The following is a 26,663-nucleotide window of genomic DNA, read 5'->3' as shown; positions in this document are numbered from 1 at the left end:
ATCATATAGCAATGTGACCTCGGGTACAGATTCAAAGTGCTGGTTCCCCTACCCTTCATAATATAATGCACCTCCTTTCTTGCTGCGAGCTGGGGTACAGACTCTGGCCAGGAAGTGGTAGCTCTGGTTCCCTAGATCTACATTATTTACAGCACTCTATATTACCTCCTTTCTTGCTGCGAGCCGGGGTACAGACTCTGGCCAGAAAGTCAAAGCTCCGGTTCCCCTCCTCTACTGCACGCTTCTGCTCATGAAGGCCCAGGCAAATCAGATGTAGGACCTACTCATACAACAAATACATGGAATCAGATAGGATCTGGGTGACGCTTGCACATGTGATTGTAATGCATAAAATAAACCTGGTTCGGGTTAGGCGGGCCTATCAGCTTTGTAGTGTGTTTATTTACCTGTTTTAAACCAATATTTGCAAGCTTGAAAGGCGAAATTTATGAACAAAGGTAAATTTACTATTGTCCTGATTGAAACGAAAACCTTTATGTTCTACCAATAATTCAGTTCAAGTAAATCATTTTTAATAAAAAAGTCTATAAAGTTAATAACCTTTATAACACCCAAGTAATCACATACCCGCTCCAGTTGAGTCTCTGACAATGACCTTGACCGGACTGCCGCGGCCCTTGACAGGACGAGCTCCATAAGGAATATCATTACATCACACTGCAGGATGTTCACGATGGGCGCAAACATGGGCTTGAATTTTGGGGGTACAGGCGGAGGGAGGGCCTGACTCTCTCCAGCCTTCTTACGTTTGATCTGCATCTCTTCTGACTGAAGAGATTAATACAGGTATTGGAACTATTGTTTATCTTTTTATCACGTCCCGACCTAGCCAAAAATATAATGTGGACCGCTGATGTCATAAAACTTGTGAGTGCTGCTTGCGATTTTCACAAAGGCAAAACATTTTTGCAAGGAACATTATGAGCTTTGTTCAATGAAACACATCAATAATGCTTTAAAACTATTGAAAGGTAAAATAAAGAGTTTGGTATTATTTAAAAACTATAACACAACACTTTGGACCATATGGAATTATTGCAGTCAGCCCCCAAAGGTGAATGGACCTTTGCTTATGCCTTGATTGATAAATATCTTCAGGGGCTGACTGGCTGGTCCTTACTGTGTCATATGACTCTCTGTGGTGTGTAGTATTTCTTAAATAATAAATCTGCAAGCAATACATTATTATCACAAAATCAACAGTTACAAGTGGATGGAAAATCATTGTTGATTTATTAATTCATATGTATTATTACCATGTTTTTATCCGATTTTTTTCCCAATGCTTAAACATATTCTTTTTTTTCCAATTGTGAAAATAAAAATCCCAATTTCTGTTTTTAAAAAAAAAAGTGTTTTTAATTAATTATAAAAACATAGACCCTGAAAACCAATTATGTTAAGTTCGTGTATTATCAAAAAAAAATATTTTCACTTTTCTTTCATTTTTGTGTCTATTTTTAAAGCAGTCTTGATCTATGTGTAAAATGGACATTCTCCCTTTTTTATCTCAGCTGGCGCCTCGTGAAATCCAAATCTGCAAAAATCCACATCAGTCGAAAATAATCAAAATGCAGTACTTATATCCCTATTTTATTTACCCCAGTTCACAGTGAAATATGTTAATTATATTGGTCTTTATAAAGAAAACATTATAAACTAGAACTGTAAGCCATAGGCTAACGAATACCCCCCACCCCTTCATGTCTAGGTTGTTTGCCCTGGAGTTAGGCCGGACAAAGCTAATTTTGCCTACAAGGGGAGATAACTCCAGTCAGGGTCATGTGACCTGTACCAAATTCACAGAGGCGAAAGTTTACAACATGGCCATTAATTTCTGAAAGTTTGATAAAGATTTGTTGAATAATAACAAAGATGAATCCCGGACAGGGCTTATTTTGCCTACTTTAACACATCAAGGGGAGATAACTCCAGTCAGGGTCATGTGACCTGTACCAAATTCACAGAGGCGAAAGTTTACAACATGGCCATTAATTTCTGAAAGTTTGATAAAGATTTGTTGAATAATAACAAAGATGAATCCCGGACAGGGCTTATTTTGCCTACTTTAACACATCAAGGGGAGATAACTCTGGTCAGGGTCATGTGACCCGTACCAATTTCACAGAGGCGCAAGTTTACATCATGGCCATTAATATCTGAAAGTTTGAAAAAGATTTGTTCAATAACGACAAAGATGAATCCCGGACAAAAAAAAAACGGACAGACGGACAGACAGACGGACAGACGGACAACCCGATTCCAGTATACCCCCCCCAAACTTTGTTTTGGGGGGTATAAAAATGCGTGAGAATAAAAAACTGATTTTAATAAAAAGTAGTGAAAAGGAGACTACAATTTGTTAAGAACTTATTGTAATAGGTAACTCTATTAACAAAATTTCAAGAAATCAGAATTTGCACCAGCCAGAAAGTAAAAACTCAGTAAAACTGTTTTTAGAATGGTATAGTTTAATAAGAATATATATATAAATACAGGTTAGTGCTTGAAAATCTTACTTTCTTACACTGTAACTCTGGCAGGATTTGTGTACATTATTTTCTCATCATTCGAACACACCCAGACTTAACACATTTTTGGATCATATCAAAACAATACACAATATTTTTATTGTCTGCAGTATCAATGAATGTAGGCAACAATAAAACACAGATTGCTCACCATAACTTAAAACTGCACTCTCACAGATCAACTGTTTTGAAAACATTTTTATTTTTTGTCTTGATATCAGCCAATCCTTTGCATACATGTCTGGAAATCAGTGATATAAGACGGTTGACAAAAGATCAGATCACAGGTTTTCATATTTACGTTCAAAAATTGAAGTTTTACATCGAACAGCTAATTTTTCTTAAAGCCTTAGTAATGCTTTAGCCATTTTACATTAAATTTCTAACGTAAATATGAAAACTGCGGTCTGATCTTTTGTCAGCAGTCTAATAACACTGGTTTCCAGACCAAAATTACCTCATTTCAAGACAAAATTTAAAAAAAAAGTTGTAAAAGCGGCCATTCTGTGAGAGTGGAGCTTCAAACTGCAAATTAAATCACCCAAACAAAAGAAATACAAAAGCAATACAATAATATTTTTTCTCTTACATTTAAATAACTAATCCCAACAAACCATTCAAAAAATGGCCAGATTTCCTAAAGATTTCAATAAATGCCTGCTTAACAATAGAGACCTAGACAGGTATTGTATAACTATAACCTTTTAGTTGTAGACTCATCCTTGAGGCATGTAAAAACTTTAAAGGAAGACAATAATGGTTGATACCCTTTTTTATTTCTTTTATTTCAATTCGTTATCATGTTTCTCATGGCCATAAATTCCCCAGTTTAAAAAGTGCCATAATATTGCTAATATTTTTTTAGCTGTATCATTCTAAACCATATAAATCTTTTTCTTTTAATAAATTAAGACAAATAAGTTAAACACAATAATGAACTAAAATTTATTTCAGCATTTACTTTATCTCTCTCTTTGGCGTGATGTTTTGTCTTGAGTTATGGAGGAAACAGAGTTCCATGAGGAAACCCACTTATCTGACTTGGTGACCACAAACCGAACTCACATGCGTCCAAGCGGGCAATCAAACCTAGGACGCCTTGGTGAGAAGCGTGTGCCCTTACCCCGGGCACTAACCTGACAAACTTAGTTTGGGGAAGTTAATAACCATACAAGTTATTCATATGAAACTTAATACACATGTCACAAGTGCCGATATCCACATGTGCAGGAAGATGTATAATAATTACTTATATAACTATGACCTACATAGACATTGTATTACTTGCCGTTAAAAAAAGTTATACAAAACAATAACTAGGCCATTAGTTAAATAACCATTCAAGATTCATATGAAACATAGTCCACATATTACTTGTGTCAATATGCACATGCATAGGATGGCTTATAATTATAACTATGGCCTATCAGGATATTGTTTATCTTATTTAATATTCTGCTTATCCTGATATTTTTTTTATCCTTCCTTTTAAGCCATCGGATATTTGCGTTATATTTATAAATGTAGGGCACTGAAAGAAATTGATGAATCTTCAGCACTCTTTTCACAGTAAAATATACCACAAGACTGAAGTTTCTCAAATGAATTTTCATGAAATAATTATCAATTATTTTTTCCCAAAATTCTTTCCCTAAATTCTTTTTATTTTTAAAATAATATATTGTGATAATTCTCATGATACCTGATGGAAATATCATTATATATTGCTTACAGCTACATAATACACGATGAAATATATCATGATATATTGTGATATATATCACAATAGACGAGGGAAAATGTCGTGAAATATTGCAACGAGTATTACGCTACATGATGGAAAATGTCATGATATATTGCATTATTTTTCAAAATACACAATGGAAATATTGTGATTTACTGCGTTGATTATCACAATACACAGTGGAAAATATCGTGATATATTGTTATACGTATCACGATACAGGACGGCAATATTGTGATATATTGCAATACATTTTACAATACATGATGGAAATATCTTGATATATTGCGCTACCTTTTTGCAACATTACCTTTCCCAACCAAGCACCTTTGTCAAAATTACCATGAATTTTCTTCGCTGAAACTAAATAAATATATAAATATTTCATATGATAGATGACGCCTACCTTTGATTTATCTCCCTTGGTGTAATGGTAGAAATAGGGGTTGTAACTCTCATAGAACTCGGGCTTCAGCTCGTACCTGCCCTTTCCTGCACTCTGGCTCACTTTGGCAGGCGTCGCTTTCCTGGGGAAGTTTTAATTACATTTTAATTACATGTAATGTTAAAGAGAGGTACTCTGAATTTTAGGCCTTATCATTCATGTAGTGATAAATCCTTCCTTGTTTTCCATTAGATGTTTCCTAAGCTATTTTACTTTGCTACTACAAGAGATAATTTTTTTAGGATAGGAACACTTTTTGATACATGATAAGTATAGTCGAAACTCGCTATAATGTTCTGGTTATGTCAAAAAGAATTCTAATGTGCGGGTTTCGGCTTAGTAATACACCTTTTGTATTTGGTCTTGAGTTATGGAGGAAACTGAGGAAACCCACTTATCTGACTTGGTGACCACAAACTGAACTCACACGTGTGCACATGTGTTATGTCGAATATTCAGTATCTTAAAGTATTTCACAAGCTCCTGACAACTTTGACATAGCGAGTTTTGAATGTATTTGACCTCAACCTATTCTCAAACTTTAAATGGGTAAGACGTGGGGCTCGCTTGAGACAATTATCAATTTAAGACAACTACCAAGACTTTAATCAATTGTTTGTTATACAGTGTTCATAAAAAAGCTTTTTTTCAACCGAATTTACATTCATATACACTTACATGAGAAAAAGGCATAAATGAAATAAAAAAAATGACAAGGATATTTTGAGAAAAACATTTGGTTTCAGACAATAACTTACTTAAATGTTGCCACATCTTTAACTACTTCTTCTAACCCGGTTTCATGGTTAGTCTGAAAAAACAATGATTTCAAAAGCTAAATTTCAAGAGAGCATTTCGTTATTTTTTTCAGGTGTTTTATTAGGCTTTCAATATTATGTGTTGGAAAAGTGAATCAGGTCAAAACTTAAAACGACATGTGTAAGATGCTTGACATTGTTTAATATAATTCCATTTTTTAGATGGGAAGATGTGTACCTTGCTTTAAACAAAGGTTCCATATGTACCGTAAGTGTAAACCCACTTAATAGAATAACATTTTTAGATGTTCACTGTGAGCCACTGTGGTTTAATGGATCACCTCCCTTCCCACAATTTACCTCCCCTACTCATTACCTCCTTTACTTGTTGAGCAAGTGGTGATATAGACAGCTGGTGAATTACCTCCCTTCTCACAATATCACATTTAGTTACCTCCCCTACATCCAACAATCACAATACACTTACATCTTCAGATAGAGGCTTTGCTGGTTCACTGTGAGCAAGTGGTGATATACACAGCAGGTGAATAACCTCCCTTCTCACAATAGCTCTCTAGTTACCTCCCCTATTTATCATAGTTAATCTCACAATACACTTACATCTTCAGGTAAAGCTTTTGCCAGTTCACTATGAGCCAGTGGTGATATACACAGTTGGTGAATTACCTCCCTTCTCACAATATCACCTTTAGTTACCTCCCCTAGTCCTGGAATAAACCTCTCACCTGAAAAACACAAAAAGTCCCATTAGCGGATAAAACGTTAACAGTCACAACATTTCATTGAGCATTTTGGGTATGCTGATGAGTTTTGTATTTAAACCTAAAAAAGCTGATGATGAGTTTTGTATTTACTCATAAGCCTACCAAGTCTTATGATGAGTTTGGTATTTACTGATAAGCCTACCAAGTCTTATGATGAGTTTGGTATTTACTGATAAGCCTACCAAGTCTGATGATGAGTTTTGTATTCACTTATAAGCCTACAATGTCTTATGAGGAGTTTTGTATAAACTAATAAGCCTACAAAGTCTGAAATTTTTTGTATTCACTGATAAACCTGAAGTCTGTTGAAGAGTTTTGTATTTACTGATAAGCCTACCAAATCTGACGATGAGTTTTGTATTCACTGATAAACCTACCAAATCTGACGATGAGTTTTGTATTTACTGATAAGCCTACAAAGCCTGATGACGAGTTTGTATTTACTGATAAGCCTACAAAGTCTGATGATGAGTTTGTATTTACTGATAAGCCTACAAAGTCTGATGATGAGTTTGTATTTACTGATAAGCCTACAAAGTCTGATGATGGTTTTGTATTTACTGATAAGCCTACAAAGTCTAATGATGAGTTTTGTATTTACTGATAAGCCTACAAAGTCTGATGATGAGTTTGTATTCACTGATAAGCCTACAAAGTCTGATAAGTTTTGTATTCACTGATAAACCTAAAATGCCTGATGATGAGTATTGTATTTACTGATAAGCCTACAAAATCTGACAATGAGTTTTATATTCACTGATAAGCCTACAATGTCTCATGAGGAGTTTTGTATTAACTGATAAGCCCACAAAGTCTGAAAATTATTGTATTCACTGATAAACCTTAAGTCTGATAAAGAGTTTTGTATTTACTGATAAGCCTACCAAATCTGACGATGAGTTTTGTCTACACTGATAAACCTAAAAAAGCTGATGATGAGTTTTGTATTTATTGATAAGCCTACTAAGTGTGAAAACGAGTTTTATTTTCACTGATAAGCTAATGAGTATGATAATGAGATCTTATTAACTTATAAGCCTACCAAGTATGATGATGAGTAGATCAAGTAACTCTTCAGCGAGCAGCACAGTCTGTCTCAGTGAGTCCTCCTGACCACTCGCCGGAGCATCATACTCTTCCCTGAAAACACATTCACATGTATATATAGATAGATAACTTATACTAAAACTTGACTGCAAACACTTCAAAAGCCACAAATAAGTATGACTCTGGGGCTGTATTAGTAAAGCATCAATTGATCTTCATGAAAAATTCCAGCTCAGTGAAAATTTCATATTTTTTGCTCACAAATATATTTTAGAATACAAAAAACAATTTAAGCCGATGAAATTGCAGATAGGCAATCATAAAGTACAAGGCTTTATCACTAAGAATTTCAACTTTGTGGTTGTTAAACTGCCTACTGCCACTCATCCGATACACACTCCCTGTATTAGGTTTTGGATTGACAATATGTCAGCCAATGAAGTTGTATTCAAAGACAGTTAGATGACCTGAAGTATTATCTTAATGATAAGGAAGGGCATGTTCATACGCTCAGTCCGCCCTTTCCTTATCATTAAGATAATACTTCGTATCATCTTACTATTACAAATACCTTTAAATCTTCATAAAATTAATACCTATTTATTCATTATTTGAAAATCGTTCTTTTTTTTCTTATTTTCGGTATGAAAACTTTGCTGCTCTTTTTAATTCAACTGATACAGGAAATTTCAAGAAAAATTTCACTAAGATGCTTTATGAATATGGCTCCTGATTGTCAAATGAATCACCCTTAGTTCAACTGGTAAAAAGATAGCTACAAGTGCATGTTTATACACCTTTATTTCTTTAATTACGGTGTTTAAGTCAAACAAGGAATACTTTTCAAAGGTGGCGAATTGGTTGACCTTTGAGATCGTAAGTTAAAAGTAAGTACCTTACCAAACTTTGTCTGAGGCATAAAAATTCAACAAATAAATTTATATATATGTATAACTTTTTTAATCTCAATCATAAAAAGCTAAGAGAATGAAAAGAATTCTTACTTTGCCCAGGCAATGAGTCCAAACTTGTTGAGAAGTTGAATGAGGAAATCATTGCCATCCATCATAGAAGCCCCGATCTGCAAGGCAAAGGTTTACATGTACATTCAAATCAGGAGTATATCATGATACAACAAGAATTCCACAAATCTTGTGTTGAAATTCAGGACAGTGCATGTCACTTTGACCTAATGACCCAAATATCAATAGTGGTCATCTACAGACCATGACCAACTTTGACCTAATGACCCAAATATCAATAGTGGTCATCTACAGACCATGACCAACTTTGACCTAATGACCCAAATATAAATAGTGGTCACCTACAGACCATGACCAACTTTGACCTAATGACCCAAATATAAATAGTGGTCATCTACAGACCATGACCAACTTTGACCTAATGACCCAAATATAAATAGTGGTCATCTACAGACCAAGACCAACTTTGACTGACGAACCCAAATATCAAGTGATCATCTACTGATGATGACCAACTTTGACCTACTGACCCCAAATATTGATAATGGTCATCTATTGACCATTACCAATGTGACCTACTGACCTTAACATCAATACTGGTCATCTAATGACCATGACCAACTATGACCTAATGACCTAAATATCAATACTGGTCATCTACTGACCATTATTATACTGCTGAAAAAAAGAACCTGATTACAGTTTTTCATATATGAACATTTAAAAATGAAAAAAAAACACCAACAGTTTGTTGCAATAATAGTGTATTTTGGTATAACAAAATATAAGACATATTTACTTTCGGACAAAATTATCTATAGTTAGTTAAACACAAAATGAAAGAAATAGGCAAATTACATCCCTTAAGTTAAATATGATTGGGAGATATTCCTACCTGTAACATGACTATGTCCCGGTCATACATTTCTGTTCGGCATTTCACATTGTGGTAAAAAAATATCTGAAACAGAATAGGAAACATTGAAAATGACTGCACTCTCTACTACATGTGTATTTTTCTTAAAAATACCCATCAAAATGTCATTATGCTATAATAAACTAGAGCCATCACAGAAGTGATAAGGGCCCAAAATATAGCATGTGTATCTGAAATTTGAAGGCATGTTATTAAGCATGAATTACATAACTTTGATCTGACAATATTTAAAGGGACTGTACACCAGACTGGGAAAAATACGAAAAAACTGCGAAAAATAAATTAATTGTAAACTATGTGGTACTTCAGTCGTTATGTTCCAATGCATTGTACACAACGATACCAAGTTTATGTCAGTTTTCGACAATTTTCTTTCTTTTTTTCGCTATTTCATCATACCGAGTACAGTCCCTTTAAGCATGAATAACATAACTTGTCACTTATAAGCTCATAATTACTCTGAGCAAGTATCAGTGTGTGTTAACCACATGATAAATTGTGTCATAAATGCTACATCGGCGTAAACTGCCCCATGTTTCATTTAATATATTGAATAATTAACCTGATCAACAGAAACTATTCCATTTGTGTGAGGAAAAAATGAACATTTTATAAATACATCAGCTTTTCCAATAAGATCTGTCCCAGAGACCTAGTTTTTGACCCTAGACAACACACTTTATCATCTAAGATATTTTTAAAGTTAATAAAAAAAAATTTTTTTTGTAAAATATGGGTATATATGAAATTCATGATTGGGATGTGTGTTTATAAAGTAGCAATTTAATTTAGTTGTTGACTGATATTGATAGGTTTGGTAAGCATTGTGTAGGCATGATTATATGAAATGGTTAACCTTAAATGATAATGGTAAACACTTAGTAGGCAATCCAGACAGCATTGTGGTCAGTCCAGAAGGTTTCCATGACATCTGTTTTGTGAGGCATATATGAGACATATATATGGTCCATGCCAGAGTGGTAGTCTGTAGTTTCACTGTGGTGCTGATCGGTCAATGGTGTGTGTGCCAGTGTGAAAGCATGTGTGCGCATGTGTGTATGTATGTAAAGTAACCAAATGTCATGAAAATTAAAAAAAAAAATCAATAATCTGCAGGAAAAAACTGTAATATTTGCTAATTTATTATTATACTTTAATGTGACTAAGATATCCTGGAGAATTTTTTTTTTTGTAAAAGTTTCATGAAAATTTGAGAATTTTTATTATGACATTGGGAAAATATATCCTAAGATTTGACCTAGTTTTTGATCTGAGGTGACCCATATTCACAAATGTTTAAGACAACAAGTAGACAAAAATTCTGAGCAAGTTTCATATAGATTTGACAAAAATTAATGAATTTTTAATGGCCGTGGAATTCTTTCTCCTAAGATTTGACCTTGTGACCTAGATTTTGACCGGGGATGACCCATATTAAAAATCTTTCAAGATAATATGCAGACAAATATTCTGACCAAGTTTGATAAAGATTTGACAAAAATTGTTGAATTTAAGACGTGGAATGATTTTCCTAAGATGTGACCTAGTGACCTAGAATTTGACCCGGGATGACCCATATTCATAAATATTCAAGATAACATGCCGACAAATAGTCTGATCAAGTTTGATTACCATTGGATAACAACTCTTTGATTTAATTACATAAAATGAAAACTTTAAAGCAAAATTGTTAACGCCCGACCGACCGACCGCCCGCCCACCCGCCTGGTTTTCGCCATTCTATAACCCATAATTTTACGTTGAAAAATCCAGCTAAAAATTAAATTTATCTTTATTTATAGTCATCATTCTACTACATTAAGTATAAATTCATAAAAAAATAATTGGTGAATACCCGTTGATCAAAATAACAGATCAATATAAACTCACTAAACTTTTAGTTATTTGAATAGCAGACTGGAAATAGGTTCTCTTTTATTATTTATCTTATGGCAACATTGAACTTCAACACAAGCAGCTATTGACTTATGAGAGAGGAATGATTTAAACACAGAGATTCGGAAATTATGAGAGTAGACATTCATTATTCATATTTAGGATAAGTATCACAAACAACTTGATTTCATGAGAACTCATTTTATAAAACTGAACTATGGATAGTGAAAGAAAGAGTGAGATACTGTTTTCCCTGCGACTGTTCTTTGTGATGGAGGATATCGGTGTCAACAGCTTGATGATTGACAGCAGGAGGAGAACACACCTGAGAAGGGAGACTATGTGCAATGGTTTTAATAAGATGAGAAAAGTGAATAATACTACATACATATTTGGCAGTCAGACTGAGGGTACAACAACTCCAGGGATGAAATCTGATACTGACATCTTATATTGTGATAACACTGCACATGTGGTCCTTGATTGGAGTAAGTGGCAGAGGGGAAAACCTAATCTTCTGGTGTTAAAGAATGAGCTTTATCCTCCTCAACACTGCTACTTGCAGAGATTGAGAGGTGACTGTCTTCAACCAGCAGTACAAACGATGGGAACTGATGAGGTGCTGGATGGGGTAGGAAGAATACTATTGACTAATACTGCGGTTGAACAACAGGACTGGCTACAGCAATACAGTAAAGCTGGTGTAGTAATTCGACATGGTCCAGCAATAACCATTGATAAAATATATGACTATGTGAATGGATACCATTGTGACCAGCTGCCAGAGGAATGTAAGTTCATGTTCCATAGACCACGCCCTGGACACTGGCCCCAACCTGGCACATTGGCCAAGGCTAGAAAGGCTGGAGTTTTCCTTGTGCCACAAGGCTACACTGAGAGCCCAGCTAAAGAAGTGATGTGTAAATCTACAGCATTATTGGTTCCTTCAAAGTTAACCAGTTATCCAAATTCAAAATGGCAGTGGAGATTTTCAACTTCATTGATGGAGCGATATCTAATGTTTGATTTTAGCCTTGTTCAAGTGAAAACATACACAATCGCCAAAATCATTAGAAAAACTTGGTTTAAGCCTGAGTTTGGAGACAGATTAAGCACTTTTCACATTAAAACTGCAATGATGTTTACAATAGAAAACTATCCAGCTGAGATATGGAGGGAGGATAATATTGTGAAATGTGTGTGTCTCCTTTTCAATACACTAAAAAGATGGGTTAAACAGAAATACTGTCCCTACTTTACAATATCTGGAGTTAATTTGTTTGTGGGGAAATTGAACTTTTGGGAGTTTCCAAAACTGTGCAGAATCATTTCAAATCTCATCAACACAAAACTGCAGTGTTTGTTAAATACTTCTATGGACAATATTGGTTTGAGATTGCAACCCGGCACAGGCCTTGGAAATGTATTTGGTCAGAATGTGAAAACAAGAACCCAGATCTGTAGTGGTGTTCTAGAGGAGCTACTGTTTGATGAAATACTTGAACTTAGAACTTGTATACAAATAGTGATAGCTGATGAATCAGTTGCTGGTATTTTAAGCAACTTGTTTACTCTACAAAATATCTCTGATTCCCAAAGTCACCCTGGACAGGAAGAAGCTTCTCTGCTGATACCATTCCTACAAAGAAACCTTGCCTCAATGCCGGCTTCAAGGTGCATGTACATGAGACAACCAATCATTAAAGATATTTTAAACTGGTGGTAATGGAAGTCACTGGACTCTGACTGTATGTCTAGTTGGTTTAAGTTTGCCCCCATGTTGTACTGCACAGGGCAGTTTGATGAAGCTGCAGAAGTACTGACTCAAAAGGGACGCTGGGACCTGGTGTGTACCAGTTCTGTAGACATCATGGAAGGAACTGTTGGGCAGCAAGCACTGGGTTTAGGAAGAAACGGATGACCTTATCAACCTTAGAAGCACTTAAGAAACACACAATGATGCGTTTTACTTTTACAATAGAAAAATTGAATTGAATTCCACAAGAGCCTTTGTTTGAAATGCACAGAAGTTTTAATGATAAAGACAGACATTCTTTGGTATCTTGGAAGGAAAATGTAGTAACTGTCTGTATCCCATTCCTACGTGACCTACAGCACCTCACCTACAGGCAACTACACCAGCGCCATAGAGAACGAACAGCCCTACAAAACCATCACAGACAGAGAGCACAAAAAGCCCTACATAAGCTACATAATTACACAATGGGGACAACACCCCCCCCCCCATATTGACACAGCCTTCAACATGCTGGGCCACTGCTATGAACTTCAGAACAGGCTGGACCTGGCTTAAATGTGCTACAGCAAATCATTGTGTATACACAATGCATCCATCTGGCATGCAATACTGACTTTTCATAAGTTTTTACATAGCCGATACTCACAGTGACACCAACTTTGATACGCTGGGTCACTGCTTTGAACTTGGGAACAGTTTGGATCTGACTTGGATGTCCTACAGCACATCATAGGATATTAATGACAAGAGTCTAGCATTTCACCGATACAAGCAACTTGTTTTACATTGTGCAGCAAAGCTGCCATGATTTCAATCTAATATTACTTTACCACTGTAAAAGACTGTGAAATACTTGTGTGGGTGTTTTTTTTATATGTAAAAAGGAAAATATTCATAAAAAAATATTATAATTGTTTTCACATAAGAAATAAAGTGTTGCTTCATTAATTCTTTAAGCAACAATAAATTACTGTGAGTGGGTCTTCTATGCACGTGGGCAGATCTTGTTATAAACCTAATTTGCATGTAACAAAAGATATATATTGCTTAGCCATGCTGTCTTTTCAAAGTGGACCTCTGTCAAAAAGGGAGTTATAGTTTAAAAAAATAATTAATTAAGGTACTTTGCACTAAATAATGACTATCAGTCCTGTGATAATGCTTCACTACTGAAGTGAGGAAGTCTTTGATGTTAAAGGTACTAAGCAGAATACAAAATTAGCAGAACATGTTTGAGAAATTCTACAGACTAAATTACATTGAATGCCTGATCCAATTACAATATCTATGATTACAAATTGGATCAATTTGAGGTGCAATTCTATTGACTGTCAGTATACAAAGCCTCCATTAGACACAATTTATATTAAGAAACATAGACAAATCTGTTGAAGGTAATTTTAATATTCAAATCCTAAAACGAAATAAAAAAAAATGGAATAAAGCCAACATTTTATAAACTCAAGTACCATTTCAATACGCTATATGAATGATCTGTGCACTGATTAAACAGTGTATGAAGTTGACATCACTTCCTGTCTATTATTGTAAATCTTTTTACTGATGAAGGCAAAATGCTGCCGAATGTTTACATATAAACAGGGTTGTCATTATGAACCGATTGCCGATCGAATCCATCGTTTAAAATCGGTTGCTTTTTCAGGAATTTTAGAATTGAGATAAAAAAAAAATGGCCGAAAAAGTCGAAGAAAATCTCCGTACTAATTGCCGATGAACACCGTATAGCGACACCGTTCCTTGTAGTACAAACGCTTGAAAAAAATAACACAGTGTTTGATTGATTATTCCAGTTTTGAGCGACCAATGATGTGCCGCGATACAAAAAACAAACAACACATGCACAATGGCGCAACCGAAATCAAAAAAGTTTAAAAGTCTATTTGATTTTGGGTTCCAACAAAGAACCGGTGAGAACGAAAATGCAAATTGGAAACACATTGTTTGTTGTTCTTTTTAAGTTACGGTCGATGCATGGCGCCTGCTTGAAATGTCCATTTTGTTGAATAAAATGTGTTTGTTTTCTGTTACGGAACAAATCTAGTCTAGCGGATCGCGATAAAATCAATGTGTCGTTTCTGATATGTCTGGTGCTGATACCTTCAAACCCCCGCTAAGATTACTCATTATGAAAAGGTAGCGAACTTTTTGAAACAAAATGTATGATATTATGGTCGGCGATTTCAGCGGTCCGCTAAGCTAGATTCTTCCCACTTTTTATTTTTCTCGGTGATCTCCGGGTAGGAGGTGATTTCATTGCTTCAAGACATGTTCTTGACACCAGTCACAGAATTACCACAACAGAATGGTGTCTTAATCAAATTCTGTCAGTTTCAGTCTATAAACAATTCTTTCCGAAACTATACTTTATAGCAGAAGTAGTGAGTAATGCCTGGCCAGAGAGGGGCGCTAGTGCCTTAAAAAACCTTAAAACAAGACACAGAAATAGAATTCAGAATGACTTGCTTGAGGCCCTACTGCAGGTAACAGTAAATGGACCCAAGTGTGAGGAAGCAGGAGAACTGGTAAAGGGAGCAGTGAGTATGTGGATGAATGAGAAGGCCAGGAGGAAGTTAGCACGTAGAACAGTCAGAACCGAGAAAGAAACTGCGGCAGCTGCAGCTAGAAGTTACACGGAGGCTGGGGTGCAAACAGATGACACTGATTTGGTTATTGGACGGGTTGAACTTAAATTGGAGATAGCAGCAGCTTTGAAGAAACTGAACCTGGAAGGAGGGTATGGGGATTCTGGATCTGAGTCAAATGATGGGGACTTTTAGAGGTATATTTAGAGATACAAGTTAGGTAGAATAGTCTGAATAAATGTTTTCCAAACAGTCAATTTTGCTTTCAGGAAAACAGGTTTTAGACCCTCAGGAACGTCTAAAATTCGTTTTCGTCTCGGGGGGGCTTCGCCCCCCTGAACCCCCCTTGACCCCTGGCCAGATCTGTTAGATTTATAAAAAAATCGGTTTGTGAAAAACATAATGACAACCCTGTTATAAATGTTTTTAAACAGCATAAAGTGTTGATTATTTATATATTAAATATTGAAAGAAGAATTTTTATTAACACTGAAAGGGGGAGCAATTTGAAGGCATGTTATTAAGCATGAATTACATAACTTAAATCTGACAATATTTAAGCATGAATAACATAACTTAAATCTGACAATATTTAAGAATCAAGAACATGACTTGTTATAAATGCTTATAATTACTCTGAGCAAATATGGAATGTTTGATCTTATAATTATCTTTAAAGGCTGACAAGTTCTTAACAAAAAAAAAACATAAAAAAATGATGTGGACGGACAGATGAACGGACAGGGTGATAACTATAAGACACTTGTAATATTTTGTTGGGCCCTAATAGATAGTTCGTTTAGAGTTTCCCAACCAAAATTTTCCTTCCTAACCCCCAAATTCAGAACTGAAAAATTAAAAAAAAACACCATTAGACTAGCTTAGGGCTATTCCATTTAAATATATTACTCCCAAGGGGAAGGCACATTTAAATTATGCCACCCCCCTATAGAAGCAAATTTACCCTTTTGGGGTCCAAATTAGCAACCCCCCCCCCCCATCCCCCCTGGGTTATTTGAATAGCCCATAAAACAATACAGGTCATTGGTATTTTTGTGAATCAGTCAGGAAACGCAAAAGAAAAAAAATAATTAATATGGCCTAATGCAAAAATGGTAATGTTTTCACAATGGTCATATCTACTGGTATGTGTATTTGAACTTTTAATGAAATAAAAGTACCCTAGTTTTTTTATTGAAGAAAAGAATACACTCGCAGCTTATCTGTACTGTTTAAACAAAACAAGAGAGCCTCGGAGCTAACATCATTGCTTGTCTGTTCACCAAAAATCTATGTCACTTAAATCTATCTATCAGAGAATATTATTCTTACAGAGGTAAACCAAATTAAACGATTAAAAGAATTGAACTAATGCTATGTGTATAGAGTTGTTAAATGAAATGAGTAGCTAGTTGACTAATTTCCAAGGTGTTTTTCATGAACATGGGGCCTGGAATTTTGCCAGGTTTTTAACCCTTTACTTCATAGATACGCAATTTTACTTATCTATCCATATAGCTTCATAGATAGGGATCTTAACGTTTTATCGATAGCTTCATAGATATGTAACCCTACGTATTTGTAATGTAGGGGCATTTATTTTCATACCTGATGCTTGATTATTCGCTATAAATGCATATTCATGAAGTATAAACATCGATGAATACAATGCACTAAAAAAAACACTATGTTACTATTTAAAGAATTTCGGAAAATTGCGAAATAAGGTCACTGGTATCAAAGATGCGTAAAACTTTTACAAAATGTCGGCCATGTTGGATAAACAAAAAATCGTCTGGCTTGTATAAACAAAGGCCATAAATCATTATATGGGACATGTGTCACTTCTGTTTCGCTAATCCGGTCATAAAAATGCACATCTGCTTCTACAAATTGAAAGTAAGTACAAATGTGTTATAAAATAATGACTATCCCTATTGTAAAACTTTGACATGACCCAATTTAACATCGATCAACTGTTGAGACACTTGTTTTCGAATACACAAGAATGCAATGTAGAACTAATTTCTGCCCTTGTTAACTTCAGTTTAAAACAACATTCCTGAATAATGTCATTTATATTTCAGTGATTGTCTGACGAATCGGAACATTCTGGCTTCGATTAAAATGAGTTTGAGTACGACGTTGAGATGGCAAATTCGGACCTCGGCGTGACGCACACAAGGATACGAGTTATGAGGATTTTTAAAATCAAACCCAATTTATAATGACAATACCTGGACATGCAATAAACGATATAAATTTAGTAAACAACAACATGTAGGCCTCATTTAGTAGTTGAATAATAACTGTATTTGTTCATTGTAGTGTGTTAAATTATCGAAAATTATACGTACTGTGACTGATGTTCAACTTTTTTTTTTCTTGTTCATATATATAAATATACCGTGCTTCTTTGTTGTGAATTATTTTTTAATTCTATCCATCTTTGTTTCAATTCAGGTTGCATTAAATGAATTATAAAAATATGTTGTTTATATAATATCTTGTGTTATGTTTGATAAATAAAAGTGTAATTAAAGTTAATTTTCATCAAATTTGACATATTTTTCTGTCTATTAATGAATATTATGCGGAAATAATTTAGATAACAAAATAAAATTTATATGACTGGATTCCAAATTTAATTCTCTATAAACTTTATATTGATGACTTATTGATTAACCCAAAAGAAATACGAAGAAAATAGGTTTGTAATACATGAGGGTCAAAATTACAATAATAACCAATAATCTCTATGAAGTAGGGGTACTGATATGAACTGATAAGCCATACACTGGCAGCCTGATATGGCTTAGGTTTACATGAAGTAAAGGGTTAACAAACTACATTAAGTATAAATTTATAAAAAATAATTGGTGAATACCCGTTGATCAAAATAACAGATCAATATAAACTCACTAAACTTTTAGTTATTTGAATAGCATACTGGAAATAGGTTCTCTTTTATTATTTATCTTATGGCAACATTGAACTTCAACACAAGCAGCTATTGACTTATGAGAGAGGAACGATTTAAACACAGAGATTCGAAAATTATGAGAGTAGACATTCATTTTTCATATTAAGGATATTAGTACCACAAACAACTTGATTTCATGAGAACTCATTTTATAAAACTCAACTATGGATAGTGAGGTTGAAAGATTGTTTTCCCTGCAGCTGTCCCGTGTGATGGGGGATATCGGGGTTAACAGCTGGATGATTGACAGGCGGAGGAGATCATACATGAGAAGGGAGACTATGTTCAATAGTTCTCAAAAGATGAGAAATGAGGATACTACTATGTACATGGTTGGTAGTCAAACTGAGGGTACAACAACTCCAGGGATGGAATCTGATACTGACATCTTACATTGTAGTAACACTGCACATGTGGCCCTTGATTGGAGTAAGTGGCAGAGGGGAAAGCCTAATCTTCTGGTTTTAATGGATGAACTTACTCCTCCTCAACACTGCTACTTGCAGATACTGAGAGGTGACTATCCGATACAAGCAGTACAACCAAAAGGTCATAATCAGGTGCTGGATGGGGCAGGGAGAGTACTTTTGACTAATACAAGGGTTGAACAACAGGACTGGCTAAAGCAATACAGTGGAGCTGAAGTTGTGAATAAACAAGGTCCAGCAATAACCTTTAATGAAATATGTGACTTTGTAATAGCAGACCACTGTGAACAGCTCCCTGAGGAATGTAAGTTCATGTTCCACAGACCACGCCCTGGACACTGGCCCAAACCTAAAACATTGGACAAAGCCAGGAAGGCTGGAGTTTTCCTTGTGCAACAAGGCTACGCTGAGAGCCCAACTAAACCCATGCGTATTCCTCCAGGATTATTGGTTCCTTCAAAGTTAACCAGTTACCCATATTCAAACTGGCAGTGGAGATTTTCAACTTCAATGATGGAGCGATATCTAATGTTTGATTTAAGCCTTGTCCAAGTGAAAACATACACACTTGCCAAAATCATAAAAAAATCTTTGTTCAAGCCAGAGTTTGGAGACAGATTAAGCACTTTTCACATTAAAACGGCAATGATGTTTACAATAGAAAACTATCCAGCAACGATATGGAGGGAAGACAATATTATGAAATGTGTGTGCCTGCTTTTCAACACACTAAAAAGATGGGTGAAACAGAAATACTGTCCCCACTTTACAATCTCCGGAGTTAATCGGTTTATGGGGAAATTGAACTTATGGGAGCTTCCAAAACTGTTCAAAATCATTTCAAATCTCATCAACAGAAAACTGCAGTGTTTGTTTTTTACTGCTATGGACAATATTGATTTCAGACTGCTACAATGGTTAGGCATTGAAAATGTATCTGGTCAGAATGTGAAAACAAGAACCCAGATATGTAGTGTTATTCTAAAGGAAATTATGTTGTATGAAACAAATGCGCTTGGTAAATGTATACAAGCATTGGTAGCTGATAAATCAGATGATGGTATTTTAGACAACTTGATTATTCTTCAAAGTATGTCTGAATCCCAATGTCACCCTGAACGGGAAGTAGCTTCTCTGCTGATACCATTCCTACAGAGCACCCTTGCCTCAATTCTGGCTTCAAGGTGCATCAACCGGAGACAACCAATCACAAATGATATCTTAAACAGGTACCGGAAGTCACTGGACTCCGACCTTATGTCCAGTTGGTTAAAGTTCGCCTCTATGTTGTACTGCACAAGGCAGTATGATGCAGCTGCAGAAGTACTGACTCACTGTGAAGGACTGCTGGGACCTGGAGTGTGGCAGTGCTGTGGACATGATGGAAGGAACTGGATGGAAGCAATACCTGGGTTTGGGAAGAAACTGATGACCCTGTCAACCTTAGAAGTACTGAAGAAACACACAATGATGTGTATAACTTTCACAAAAGAAGAATTAAACTGCATTCCACAACAGCTTTTATTTGAAATGCACATTAGTTTTAATGCTGAAGACAGACATCCTATGGATCGTTGGAAGGATAATGTAGTAACTGACTGTATCCCATTCCTGTATTACCTATAGCACCTCACCTACAGGGAACTACACCAGCCCCATAGAGAACAAACAGCCCTACGTAACCTGCACAGACAGAAAAAACAAACAGCCCTACATAACCTACACAGACAGGGAGCACAAAAACACCTTTGTATCCTACATAGACAGGGAGCACAAACAGCACTACGTAATGTACAGAGACAGAGAGAACAAACAGCCCAACATTACTTACACAGACAGAGAGAACAAACGGCCCAATGTAACCTACACAGACAGAGAGAACAAAGAGTACTACATAACCTACACAGACAGAAAAAACATACAGCTCTATGTAACCTACACAGACAAAGAGCAAAAACAGCACTACGTAACCTACACAGACAGAGAGAACAAACAGCCCTACGTAACCTTTACAGACAGACAGAACAAACAGCACTTTGTAACCTACACAGACAGAGAGAACAAACAGCGCTACGTAGCCTTCACAGACAGAGGGAACAAACAGCTCTGTGTTACCTTCACAGACAGACAGAACGAACAGCACTATGTAACCTTAACAGACAGAGAAAACAAACAGCTCTACGAAGCCTTTACAGACAGAGAGAACAAACAGCCCTATGTAACCTACAAAGACAGAGAAAACAAACAGCCCTAAGTAACCTTCACAGACAGTGAGATCAAACAGCCCTACATAACCTAGACACACATAAAGAACAAACAGCCCAATACGACCTTCACAGGCAGAGAGCACAAACACATCTACATAACCTACAGAGAGAGAGAGAGAGCACAAACAGCCCTACATAACCTACATGAGTACACAATTGGGAGAGAACAAGGCCATTTTGATGCAGCCTTCAACATGCTGGGACACTGGTATGAACTTCAGAACAGGCTGGACCTGGCTTGGAAGTGCTACAGCAAATCATTGACAATCTATCCCAGACAGAATGCTTCACTCTGGCATGCAGTATTAACTCTTCATAAGTTTTTACATAGCTGAAATCCACAATGACACAGACCAGACTTTGCTGAGCTTCAGAACAGTAAAGACCTGACTGGGATGTGCTACAGCACATCATTGGATATTTATGGCAAGAGTCTAGCATTTCACCAGGATATACAACTTGTTTTACAATGTGTCACAGCACATCATTGGATATTTATGGCAAGAGTCTAGCATTTCACCAGGACAAGCAACTTGTTTTACAATGTGTCACAGCACATCATTGGATATTTATGGCAAGAGTCTAGCATTTCACCAGGATATACAACTTGTTTTACAATGTGTCACAGCACATCATTGGATATTTATGGCAAGAGTCTAGCATTCCGCCAGGATATACAACTTGTTTTACAATGTGTCTCAGCACATCATTGGATATTTATGGCAAGAGTCTAGCATTCCACCAGGATATACAACTTGTTTTACAATGTGTCACAGCACATCATTGGATATTTATGGCAAGAGTCTAGCATTCCACCAGGATATACAACTTGTTTTACAATGTGTCACAGCACATCATTGGATATTTATGGCAAGAGTCTAGCATTCCACCAGGATATACAACTTGTTTTACAATGTGTCACAGCACATCATTGGATATTTATGGCAAGAGTCTAGCATTTCACCAGGATATACAACTTGTTTTACAATGTGTCACAGCACATCATTGGATATTTATGGCAAGAGTCTAGCATTCCACCAGGATATACAACTTGTTTTACAATGTGTCACAGCACAACATTGGATATTTATGGCAAGAGTCTAGCATTTCACCAGGATATACAACTTGTTTTACAATGTGTCACAGCACATCATTGGATATTTATGGCAAGAGTCTAGCATTTCACCAGGATATACAACTTGTTTTACAATGTGTCACAGCACATCATTGGATATTTATGGCAAGAGTCTAGCATTCCACCCAGGATATACAACTTGTTTTACATTGTTCAGCAAAGCTGCCATAATTTCAATTAAATATTACTTTACCACTGTAAATGACTAAAATATTTGTGTGTGATTTTTAATCTGTAAGAACAAAAATATTCATAAAAAAATCTTATAATTGTTTTCACATAATAAATAAAGTGTTGCTACATTAATAATTCTTTTAGCAACACAAAATCACTGTGGGTGGGTCTTCTATGCACGTGGGCAGATCTGGTTATAAACCTAATCCCCATGTAACAAAAGATATATATTACTTAGCCATGCTGTCTTTCCAAAGTAGACCTCTGTCAAAAAGGGAGTAGTAGTTAAAATAGTTAGAATAATTACGGTACTTTGCGCTAATAAAGGACTACCAGTCCTGTGATAATGCTTCACTTCTGAAGTGAGGAAGTCTTTGATGTTAAAGATACCAAGCAAATACAAAATTAGCAAAACATGTTTAAGAAATTCTACAGACTGAATTAAATTACATTGAATGCCTGGTAGAATTACAATATCTATGATTACAAATTTGATAAATTTGAGGTGCAATTCTATTGACTGTCAGTATACAAAGCTTCCATTAAACACAATATTTATTAAGAAACACAGACCAGTATGTTAGGTAATATAAATATTAAAACACAAAATGCAATTAAACATGGAATAAAGCCAACATTTTATAAACTCAAGTACAATTTCAATACGTTACCGGTATATGAATGATCATTTTATGAATTCTGACAGGTATTAAAATCAACCCATTATGCAATGCTTAAGAAGGAATACTATAACCATCATTAACACCTGGCCCTGTAAGCATACTGATAGAACTACATCAATTTGGCCCTGTAAGCATACTGATAAAACTACATTAATTTGGCCCTGTAAGCATACTGATAAAACTGCATCAACCTGGCCCTGTGCCTGTAAGCATTCTTATAGAACTACATCAACTTGGCCCTGGAAGTATGCTGATAAAACTACATTAATTTGGCCCTGTAAGCATGCTGCTGATAAAACTACATCAACCTGGCCCTGTAAGTATACTGATAAAACTACATTAACTTGGCCCTGTGAGTATACTGATAAAACTACATCAACTTGGCCCTGTAAGTATACTGATAAAACTACATCAACTTGGCCCTGTGAGTATACTGATAAAACTACATCAACTTGACCCTGTAAACATACTGATAAAACTACATCAACCTGGCCCTGTGAGTATACTGATAAAACTACATCAACTTGGCCCTGTAAGTATACTGATAAAACTACATCAACTTGGCCCTGTGAGTATACTGATAAAACTACATCAACTTGGCCCTGTAAGTATACTGATAAAACTACATCAACTTGGCCCTGTAAGTATACTGATAAAACTACATCAACTTGGCCCTGTAAGTATACTGATAAAACTACATCAACTTGGCCCTGTAAGTATACTGATAAAACTACATCAACTTGACCCTGTAAGTATACTGATAAAACTACATCAACTTGGCCCTGTGAGTATACTGATAAAACTACATCAACCCGGCCCTGTAAGTATACTGATAAAACTACATCAACCTGGCCCTGTGAGTATACTGATAAAACTACATCAACTTGGCCCTGTAAACATACTGATAAAACAACATTAACTTGGCCCTGTAAGCATGCTGATAAAAAAACATTGACTTGGCCCTGTAAGTATTCTGATAAAACTATATCAACCTGGCCCTGTAAGTATACTGATAAAACTACATCAACTTGGCCCTGTGAGTATACTGATAAAACTACATCAACTTGGCCCTGTAAGAATACTGATAAAACAACATTAACTTGGCCCTGTAAGTATACTGATAAAACTACATCAACTTGGCCCTGTAAGAATACTGATAAAACAACATTAACTTGGCCTTGTGAGTATACTGATAAAACTACATCAACTTGGCCCTGTGAGAATACTGATAAAACAACATCAACTTGGCCCTGTAAGAATACTGATAAAACAACATTAACTTGGCCTTGTGAGTATACTGATAAAACTACATCAACTTGGCCCTGTGAGAATACTGATAAAACTACATCAACTTGGCCCTGTAAGAATACTGATAAAACAACATTAACTTGGCCCTGTAAGTATACTGATAAAACTACATCAACCTAGCCTTGTAAGTATACTGATAAAACTACATCAACCTGGCCCTGTGAGTATACTGATAAAACAACATTAACTTGGCCCTGTAAGTATACTGATAAAACTACATCAACTTGGCCCTGTAAGAATACTGATAAAACAACATTAACTTGGCCCTGTAAGTATACTGATAAAACTACATCAACCTGGCCTTGTAAGTATACTGATAAAACTACATCAACCTGGCCCTGTGAGTATACTGATAAAAGAACATCAACTTGGCCCTGTAAGTATACTGATAAAACTACATCAACCCGGCCCTGTAAGTATACTGATAAAACTACATCAACCCGGCCCTGTAAGTATACTGATAAAACTACATCAACTTGGCCCTGTAAGTATACTGATAAAACTACATCAACTTGGCCCTGTGAGTATACTGATAAAAGAACATCAACTTGGCCCTGTGAGTATACTGATAAAACTACATCAACTTGGCCCTGTAAGTATACTGATAAAACTACATCAACCCGGCCCAGTGAGTATACTGATAAAACTACATCAACTTGGCCCTGTAAGTATACTGATAAAACTACATCAACTTGACCCTGTAAGTATACTGATAAAACTACATCAACCTGGCCCTGTGAGTATACTGATAAAACTACATCAACTTGGCCCTGTGAGTATACTGATAAAACTACATCAACTTGGCCCTGTAAATATACTGATAACACTACATCAACTTGGCCCTGTAAGTATACTGATAAAACTACATCAACTTGGCCCTGTAAGTATACTGATAAAACTACATTAACTTGGCCCTATAAGTATTCTGATAAAACTACATCAACCTGGCCCTGTAAGTATACTGATAAAACTACATCAACTTGGCCCTGTAAGTATACTGATAACACTACATCAACTTGGCCCTGTAAGTATACTGATAAAACTACATCAACCCGGCCCTGTAGGTATACTGATAAAACTACATCAACTTGGCCCTGTAAGTATACTGATAAAACTACATCAACTTGGCCCTGTAAGTATACTGATAAAACTACATCAACCTGGCCCTGTGAGTATACTGATAAAACTACATCAACTTGGCCCTGTAAACATACTGATAAAATTACATCAACCTGGCCCTGTGAGTATACTGATAAAACTACATCAACTTGGCCCTGTAAACATACTGATAAAACTACATCAACCCGGCCCTGTAAGTACTGATAAACTACATCAACCTGGCCCTGTGAGTATACTGATAAAACTACATCAACTTGGCCAAGTAAACATACTGATAAAACTACATCAACCTGGCCCTGTAAGTATACTGATAAAACTACATCAACCTGGCCCTGTAAACATACTGATAAAACTACATCAACCTGGCCCTGTGAGTATACTGATAAAACTACATCAACCTGGCCCTGTAAGTATACTGATAAAACTACATCAACCTGGCCCTGTAAGTATACTGATAAAACTACATCAACCTGGCCCTGTAAGTATACTGATAAAACTACATCAACCTGGCCCTGTGAGTATACTGATAAAACTACATCAACTTGGCCCTGTAAACATACTGATAAAACTACATCAACCTGGCCCTGTGAGTATACTGATAAAACTACATCAACTTGGCCCTGTTAACATACTGATAAAACTACATCAACCCGGCCCTGTAAGTATACTGATAAAACTACATCAACCTGGCCCTGTGAGTATACTGATAAAACTACATCAACTTGGCCCTGTGAGTATACTGATAAAACTACATCAACTTGGCCCTGTAAACATACTGATAAAACAACATTAACTTGACCCTGTGAGTATACTGATAAAACTACATCAACTTGGCCCTGTAAGTATACTGATAAAACTACATCAACCCGGCCCTGTAAGTATACTGATAAAACTACATCAACCCGGCCCTGTAAACATACTGATAAAACTACATCAACCTGGCCCTGTGAGTATACTGATAAAACTACATCAACTTGGCCCTGTTAACATACTGATAAAACTACATCAACCCGGCCCTGTAAGTATACTGATAAAACTACATCAACCTGGCCCTGTG

The 26,663-nt window shown here is 35.9% G+C and overlaps 1 protein-coding gene across 3 annotated transcripts in view; it reads right to left on the bottom strand.

Annotated features, from left to right (window-relative positions):
• The window catches only part of LOC128209355 (E3 ubiquitin-protein ligase UBR2-like), a 140,351-nt gene that overhangs the window by 27,492 nt on the left and 86,196 nt on the right, over positions 1–26,663 (bottom strand). For all 3 annotated transcript variants that reach the window (XM_052913367.1, XM_052913368.1, XM_052913369.1), the window contains 8 exons: positions 9,210–9,275; positions 8,336–8,412; positions 7,327–7,424; positions 6,121–6,245; positions 5,500–5,552; positions 4,703–4,823; positions 589–789; positions 166–280 (listed from right to left, as the gene is read on the bottom strand). In XM_052913367.1, coding sequence (XP_052769327.1) covers positions 166–280; positions 589–789; positions 4,703–4,823; positions 5,500–5,552; positions 6,121–6,245; positions 7,327–7,424; positions 8,336–8,412; positions 9,210–9,275 — 856 coding nt within the window. The remainder of the gene's footprint in view (positions 1–165; positions 281–588; positions 790–4,702; positions 4,824–5,499; positions 5,553–6,120; positions 6,246–7,326; positions 7,425–8,335; positions 8,413–9,209; positions 9,276–26,663) is intronic.

Source organism: Mya arenaria, chromosome 11, assembly GCF_026914265.1.
Source record: "Mya arenaria isolate MELC-2E11 chromosome 11, ASM2691426v1".
NCBI classification, from domain to species: domain Eukaryota; kingdom Metazoa; phylum Mollusca; class Bivalvia; order Myida; family Myidae; genus Mya; species Mya arenaria.
The sequence above is the reverse complement of the archived record's forward strand: the minus strand, read 5'-3'. Positions and strand labels throughout refer to the sequence as shown.